Below are 8,644 nucleotides of genomic sequence, written 5' to 3' on the forward strand. Positions count from 1 at the left end.
GAGTTGGTGAACGTGGCTTTCGTTTGCGTGGATAGTGAAATACCAGACAGACACTGATGTTTGTGGGTTGGTATGTTGAATAAAAGAGTATATATTCTCGTGACTCAGATTTTTTTCATCTTTTCTGACATCTCTTTCAGGAAATCTGTTTAAACTATTAGTTTTAGTAGGAATTTAGTGAGAAAGAAAGGAGGCTATGGTCTTAATCATGATGTCATCTTACAACTTTTTTGACAAGGAAAACAAATGTACAGTTATTGCTGGGCTAATAGTCAAGAAAAATCCAAAATTTTAAAGATGTTGGACTTAATTTTACTGTTTCCTGCCCATATTGCCAACTAGAACGCTGACCATTTGTGCATATGGTCCGAAGGGGACGGCAATGTTTTGGGTATATATATGTTAATCACACATTTATCACCCAAGAGCAGAACTTGCAATTGATTTGTGTTCACTCTTTGAGACCAATATTTGCTTATCTTGGCTTGTACAAGATGGATTCGCAGAGGGCATTTTTCCTGTTCTCTCTTTTGGCCGTCACTCAAATTGTTGTTGCCAAGCATAATACTAAATATTTTGAGTTTAATGTAAGAAAATGTATCTAGTGTTTTCTTTTCTATTTTGGGATGTAAGAATGATTTTATTTCTTTCTTTGAGTTTTTTCTTTTTGCATTTTCTTTTATATTTTGAAATATCTGAATGATTTCATTTCATTGTTTGACAGGTGCAATATCAAAATGTTACTCGTTTATGTCACACAAAGTCTTTGTTAACCATCAATGGACAGTATCCTGGGCCAACAATTGCTGTAAATGAAGGCGATCATGTTGTTATCAAAGTTACAAATCATGTTGAATACAACATGACCATTCATTGGTAAGTGTAAATGAGACTTGCGGTCTATTATATTGAAATAAAAAATTATATAAACAATTTTATATCTTCATAAAAGCACTAGTCTATACTAATTACTCCATAGCTCGAACCAAGGTATGCTTGTTATTTATTTCAATAGCCTATATTGATAACTCTAGGGCCAAGAGTCAAGGACTAGGTATCTTTTCCATTAGAGTCATCTACAACTGATCATAATTGCATTCCTTATTTCATACTTTTAGGAATTTGAGCCTTGGTGAATAGCATAATCAAAGAACATGTCATCAACCTCATTAATTCTACTCAACTGAATTACAACCCTTTGATCATTCTTAATTTTTTTAATTTTTTTTAAAAATCTTGTTCTAGCAATAAAGCAATGGTAAAGTCTCTTAGACCAACAATTGTTGAAAATAGAGACAATCTTGTGATTATCAAAGTTCACAATATTACCATTCAATGATTACTGTACACAAGATTTTCAAACCAACATATAGAATTTTATATCATCCACAAGCTCATTTTTTCTATTTGAAACTAAAGCACAAATCTATGAAAATATTTCTAACCAAAATTTGTGAAATATTTATTCTACTAATATTGTGGTCTCATTCCTTATTTTATATTTTCAAGAATTTGAACCTTAATAAATAGCATATCAATTATGCTTTGCTTGATCAATATTTTTTTTTGTTTAAATGATTTTTTCCTTTCATCTCTCCAAATGTGTTCTCTAGACTGTTTACAATCTTGAGTGATTTATTTCAGGCATGGAATTCGACAGTTAAGGACAGGATGGGCAGATGGGCCGGCATACATTACACAATGCCCAATTCAGAAAGGGCATTCATACACCTACAAATTCAAGATCATTCGACAAGTTGGCTCTCTCTTTTGGCACGCTCACATTTCTTGGCAACGAGCTTCCATTCATGGCGCCTTCAATATCTATCCAACGAAACAATATCCATATCCATTTCCTAAGCCTGATGCAGAGGCTCAAATACTCTTCGGTAAGCTTGTCCACATCAAGTTGGTAGTATTAAACCTACATTAAAGAGATTGTATTCAATGTAAAATAGATTATGAGAGGATTGTAGCACAATTACAGTAGAAATTTGAAATAGAACTTAGTTTTTATGCTGATTTCCTCTATTAGCAGTTGATATCTTTATCCACAATGGTAGATTTATGGGAAGAGTTGTATTTTTGTTGCAGGGGAGTGGTGGAATGATGATGTAGAGGCAATAGTTGCTGAAGCCACCGAGTATGGTGGAGGCCCAAATGTATCAGATGCATATACTATCAATGGCCAACCTGGCTTACTCTTTCCATGCTCCTCTAAAGGTAAAACATGAGTCCTATTAACTAGTTGATTTTTCTTGACTATCATTTCAAGCCATGTGATCGGTGCATGAATGACTATTCAACATTTTTTTTTTCATGTATTCCATATTAGTACATTTCTTTGAGTTGACCATAAAGCACATGAATACTTTTTGATTGTTTAAACTGTGATGATGATCTTGCAGATGTCTTTGTTCAACATGTTGACCATGGAAAGAGATATCTATTTAGAATTGTGAATGCAGCCTTGAATGATGAGCTCTTCTTCTCCATAGCAAACCATAGCTTTACCGTAGTAGAGATAGATGCCACCTACACCAAACCCTACAAGACAAATTTTATCTTGATTTCTCCAGGACAAACAATGAGTCTCCTTGTAGAGGCAAACCAGCCTAAAGGAAGATATGTAATGGCAGCCAGGCCTTATGTGACCTCAAATGTACCATTTGACAACACTACAGCCACTGCAATCCTAGAGTACACACATCTCAAATCCTCTCAAAGTGAAACCATTGATTCTACTCACCCTCATATCATGCCCAAGCTCCCACAAATGAGAGACACCCTATTGGCAACAGAATTCTCCACCAGTTTGAGAAGCTTGAATTCAAGAGAATTCCCATCTTGGGTCCCTCAAAAGATTGACAAACATCTTCATTTCACAATTGCTCTTAACTTGCAAGACTGCCCAAAAGGAAAGATTTGTAAGGGCTTCTATGGAGGAAAGTTCTCAGCATCAGTGAACAATCAATCCTTTGTTCACCCTCATATTGCACTTCTCCAAGCTTCATACCACAACATTTCAGGGGTTTTTTCCACTGATTTCCCAAGTAGACCACCCCACCAGTTCAATTACACTGATCTCAACCTCAACCTCAACATGAATCCACATTTTAGCACTAAAGTGAGTGTGATTCCCTACAATGCAAATGTACAGCTGATTCTACAGGATACCAGTATGATGGGAACAGAAAATCATCCCATTCATATCCATGGCTTCAACTTTTTTGTAGTGGGACAAGGGTTTGGAAACTATGATCCCTCAATAGACCCATCTACTTTCAATCTGGTGGATCCCCCAATGAGGAACACCATTGGAGTACCTACTGGAGGATGGGCTGCTCTCAGGTTTATAGCTGATAATCCAGGTAAGAAAAAGCCTTGAACTTTGTTCAGTTGTGTTTGGGCTGAAATTGTGTGCAAATATTTAACCAGCAACGTTTTGGATCATATTCCATAATTCTTACATGAGATTATGAAGTATGATCCGAAACGTTGATACTTTAAGATTTCTCAGATTCTAAGATGATGTGAGTGTTTTTCCAGGGGTCTGGTTTATGCACTGTCATCTGGAGGTACACACTACATGGGGATTAGCAATGGCTTTCATGGTAGAGAATGGACCAACTGCTCGAGAGTCTGTTCTTCCTCCACCTTCTGATCTCCCTCCCTGCTGATTCTTTTATTTGATCATTGTGAGACTATTTAATATTTTTAGTCTAAGAATCAAATCTTAAAGTATGATGCTTAAGTCATCCGCATTTTACATAGTTTCTTCAATAGTGTTATTCTTTGGTAGAGAATCTATCTAGGAATCTCTCTTGAAAGGCTTCTTTCTCACTTCTAAAAAGTGTAGGGATTCACTTACTTCCGGTAAAAGCTTTATATGGCAACTGTAAAATATATTGAGCTCAGTTTTTTCATACTTTTCAGTATCTAGTCAGAGCACATATGATGACAGTGTATAATATTATTTCAAATTATATGAAATAATTATATCATGGTGGTTGACATAAAAGATGCGTCGAATGTGATCATACACGTGAAAGTTGATGTAGAAGTTCAAAGACAAAATAAAGTAGTCGTCATTATATATCATGTAATCTGAGTGGGAGGAGCATACGAGTCAAAGTTGGGGGCTTGCCCGAGTCGTTTGTCGCACCTTGCCTTTAGAAAAAATAGAATCTCAATCTTTGATCTCGGAAGTAGTCTAATCAGTTTTTTTTTTTGGATTATATTTTTATTCTGATTTAATGATAATGGGTCATATTTTTGTTCAAAATGTTGATAATTAGTTTAAATAATAAGTGTAAGATTAGTATTCGTAGCTGCTAAAATTTTGCACACTGTACGCTTTTAAATAGTATATTAGTTTTTGATGATTTTTTATATTATCTTTGTATGTAACTTAATTGTTTATAGTTATTTAACTGATTTCTTTGTAATAAAGATGAATGTTTTAAGATTTAATATGCACATAAAGGTAAACAAATTGACCATTTCAAAGTGTACATGATCCTTATTGTGTCATTACCCATTTGCTTATACAATAAAAATGTAAACAATGAACCATTATTGTTTTGAAAAGTGCCTAATCAAATGTTAAAAATTATTTGGGATTACACACATGATAAAAATAAAAGTAAGTGGGGGTGGAAGGTCAATAAAATGTGACACCCACTCTTCAGGGTTTACCATTGATAACATGGGTAAGAGGAATAAGTATAATGCCCTGCCAAGGAACCCTCAAAACGAAAGGTCAAACATGCACTAATTTTTTTGTTGTTGTTGAAATGTGGAATAAACATCATGAACATAAGTGAAACCGTTAACCATAAGAATAAGCAATAAACAAAACACGCAAGAAAGTAAACCATCGTCGCCACATGATTGTGCACAAGTGGAAGACTAACCAACTTACTTCCAAGGGTTCCATGACAACCCAATAACATAGTTGGAATGGAAAGCACACATTCACAAGATTGTCTTATAAGAATTCAAACAACGTCCATAAATCGTAAGAGGCTAAGCCGATGACAATCCATAATTGATGACAAAGGAGACTAATTCATACTCACAATTCATTTAACAAATATTTATTTTAATCCTAAGGGAAATGTTCCTAGATGAATAATCATAAAAGTTACTTGCCCACTAACCATAAGAAAACCAACCAAGAACCATCCCATAAACATAAGCAAATCACCTGAGCTTCAAACCTAATTGAAAAGTCTTATAGCGCACAAATATTAATGCAAATGGAGGCCCTAGTTGGTAGTAGAAGCATCAATTAGCAAAAATGGTAATTAGTGACTAGTAAATTTATGAGATAAAAATGCCTCAAACCAGTGAGTCACATGAACTTGTTGGTAGTGGAAACATTAATTAGCACACGCAATGCAGGAAGAGGCATTGATCCACAATCTTGTGCATTGAAAGAACAATAATCATTTATGCCCATGTCAACACTAATGTACTATTGGTTAATAACTAGCTCCACACTACAGAGTATCCAATAGCATAATCAAGGTCACAAACACCCATTTAAGGCAAGGTCATCATTTATTTGCATCTTTCTTCCTAATTTCTTCCCTTTTTCCCCCCCTCCTAGGTGGAATTGGGGCAAAACCTAATAGAACCTCTTTAAAAATCCTATTTTCATGGAGTTAAGCTTGATGTAGGATCTATCCTTCTAGGTCCCCCTTCCCTTCATATAACCACTCAAAATCTACTCTCTGCACTAAAATGACTCTATCTTAGACCTCGTGCCTAATTTCTAGGATTTGGGACCTATTTTAGGATCCCAGAGGGATCCTAGAGCTTCTGGGTCCTAATTGATTGGGACATGGTGTTCCCTTGACCAACCAGGGATGCAATGCACCCCTAATTGGGTCCTATTTTGGGTCCTTTGTTCGGGTCTTGTGTCTAGATGGCTTTGGTCAGGGTGGTAATTCCTAGGTAGGTCAACCTATGAGAGTTAGTAAATTCTAAGCCCTTTATAAATCCCTCCATTTGCTCCATTTCTCATCCACAATTCATCAAGCTCATGTTCAAGAAATCGCACTCAAGCTCTCAAGTTCTCAAGCATTCTTCAAGCATTCAAGGCACTCAAGTAATCTCTTCGTTGAAGATCAAGGATTCATGCATTCAAGCTATTGAAGGAGTTTATGCAAGATCTATAATATTCAACATTCAAGATATCCCTTTATATGTTCAAGATCCTTTGTTGCATCTTCTACACTCATCCTCTGAAGGTTTACATTCATCTATATTCACTCATAAGGTAGCTTTCAAATGCTTTTATTCATGAAGGTTTTTGTTTCACTTTGATTTCCTTTCTAGGGCTTTTGAAGTTGTGTCAAAGCTATTACATCAACATCCTTGAGTACATTCCAAATTCAAGAGCATATTTATATTTTACATTGTTTTATGTTAGATCTATCACTACTACTTTCTAGAATTCTATCATTATTTTATTTCAAGGTTAATTCCTAAACAAGGGTTTGACTAAGGAAACACACCTCCCCCCAATAGAAAAAATCCTTTATTTTGTAGGTTTTAGATATCGGATTGGAAAATAAGTTGTAGATTTGGATACACTATTTGAATTTCTTTGGAACTGCAAAATCAGAATCAACGTTGCATGTATTCTATTAGGGTTGATCGGGTCGACCCTGATGATCAAGTTTGACCCTAACAAATTGTCAAATAATTTCTTGGTTGTCTATCTTGCAATTTTCAATCTGATGGAGGGTGCTCCCCTTAATACCACAAACACATAATAGAAACAAAGAAACAACATGTGAGAACAAAATATGGACTTCTTATTATCACCACAATTGTGAAATTACAAAATTCACAAGTACAATATGCTAACCCACATGGGCACCTTCATTACAATAATCTACCACCCAGAGCTGTTCTAGACAATGTTTCAGCCTTTCTTAAATAGACAATTTTATGCCACCTAGGAAGGTTCTAGAAATTGAAACTTAATACCTAGGGCCGACAGACCCTAACAATATATATATATATATATATATATATATATATATATATATATATATATATATATATATATATATATATATATATATATATATATATATATATATATATATCGAAAGGCCATAACTCTCGAACCATTGCTCTGAATGGCTATTATAGCCACTTTTCAGAAATGTCAGCTCTTGATCTACATGTATGTGATTGTGCAAGCTCCCTTTCGTCAAGTTTTCAGATCTCATCCGGGCACTCTAAGGCCTCCAATGGTGAGCTTGATGATTTTTCTACAAATTTTTCCACCGAAAATCTGCAATAACTTCTTTGATACTTAAGGTGGAGCAATGAGATTTTAATGGTAGGCTTATAATTCTGAAATGAACCTTCATGTAGAAAATGAGAACATTTCAAGCTCTTATGAAAAACTTACTAAAAATAGAAAGTTCCCAAAAATAGTAACCACCCTATCTACTAGTCCTTATTAAAATAGAAAAGACCAAAAATAATTTTTTTTTGGGTGATGCAAGATTTCTCTTACATCCAGGATGCTCCTGCATCAGACACTCGGAGTAATTTGAGAATTGACTCCGTCATGTCTTAGGTGTTCAGAGGAAAACCAAGATGGTTAACCTTCTCCCTTGCTAGCCATGATGAATCCTCTATTGGCCTTGCTTTCCATTTGACCAGATATTCCTTAGAAGTTCTATTCCTTGTACTTTTTCCAACACAATTATCTAGTATCTTCTCAATCTCCTTTGTAGCTAAACTAGCTGCTGGAATAATCCACTGCATTTCTGCAACTTCATCTCCATCACCTCCTTCATAATACTTTGTCAAATTTGAAATATTAAATATTGGTGAAATATTCAATTGAGCAGGCAACTCCACTTCATAAGCATTTCCAAAATCATGCCTTTTCACTATCTTGCATAGTCCAAACTTTTTCATCTTTAGCTTACTATATGTACCCACTAAAAAATGCTCATTTCTCAAATGAACCATGACTTCATCTCCAATCTTTAATTCCTTATGCCTTCTTTTCACATATATTTTAGCCTTGTACTGTGTATTCATCTTTATGATGTGCTTCCTCACCTCCTCATGGATGTTCTTCAAATGGTCAACAAATTCTTCTACTTCAGCACTACTTATCTCTCATTTATCCAATTGCCTCAATGCATAAGCATTTTTGGTACTACTCCCATATACAATCTAAAATGGTGATTTACCAATACTCTAGTTGACAGAATTATTATATGCAAATTTTGCCTATGTTAAAAATCAGATCCCATCCTTTTAGTTTGTCTCCAACCAAACATCTCAGTACATTTCCCAAACTCCTATTCACCACTTATGTTTTTCCATCAGCCTGTGGATGATGTGATAAAATAAAATTAAATTCCATCTTCAATTTTACCAAACAAATTTGGTATCTCAATCTAAAACTATACTCTTTGGTAGACCATGTAGTCTCACCACTTCTCTGAAAAACAACTTTGCCACATGCACAACATCACTAGTCTTCTTGCAAGGAATTTAATGTTCCATCTTTGAAGACTGTCAAACATCACAAAAATAGAATCACGTCCATGTTGCATGCTTGGTAATCCAAGAACAAAATCCATGATGGCATCCTTCC

At 35.0% G+C, this 8,644-nt stretch overlaps 1 protein-coding gene across 1 annotated transcript; it reads left to right on the forward strand.

Annotated features, from left to right (window-relative positions):
- The first annotated feature begins 423 nt into the window (after nt 1–423).
- On the forward strand, nt 424–4,203 carry LOC149543620 (laccase-11-like). The gene is made up of 6 exons (XM_089798414.1): nt 424–587; nt 725–876; nt 1,645–1,889; nt 2,095–2,223; nt 2,409–3,371; nt 3,550–4,203. Exons 1-6 carry the CDS (start codon nt 495–497, stop codon nt 3,678–3,680), a joined length of 1,713 nt encoding a protein of 570 aa, XP_089654540.1. The 5' UTR covers nt 424–494; the 3' UTR covers nt 3,681–4,203.
- Nucleotides 4,204–8,644: the final 4,441 nt, after the last annotated feature.

This window comes from Cupressus sempervirens, chromosome 8 (assembly GCF_028749045.1).
Source record: "Cupressus sempervirens isolate cs-2001-9-10 chromosome 8, ASM2874904v1, whole genome shotgun sequence".
Taxonomy (NCBI): Eukaryota; Viridiplantae; Streptophyta; class Pinopsida; order Cupressales; family Cupressaceae; genus Cupressus; species Cupressus sempervirens.

Bases quoted from the DNA above. Each gene is read 5' to 3' on its own strand.
- LOC149543620 (XM_089798414.1), top strand. From the start codon at position 495: ATGGATTCGCAGAGGGCATTTTTCCTGTTCTCTCTTTTGGCCGTCACT. The intron at 588-724 runs GTAAGAAAATGT...ATTGTTTGACAG, and splicing joins CTAAATATTTTGAGTTTAAT to GTGCAATATCAAAATGTTAC. The intron at 2,224-2,408 runs GTAAAACATGAG...ATGATCTTGCAG, and splicing joins CTTTCCATGCTCCTCTAAAG to ATGTCTTTGTTCAACATGTT.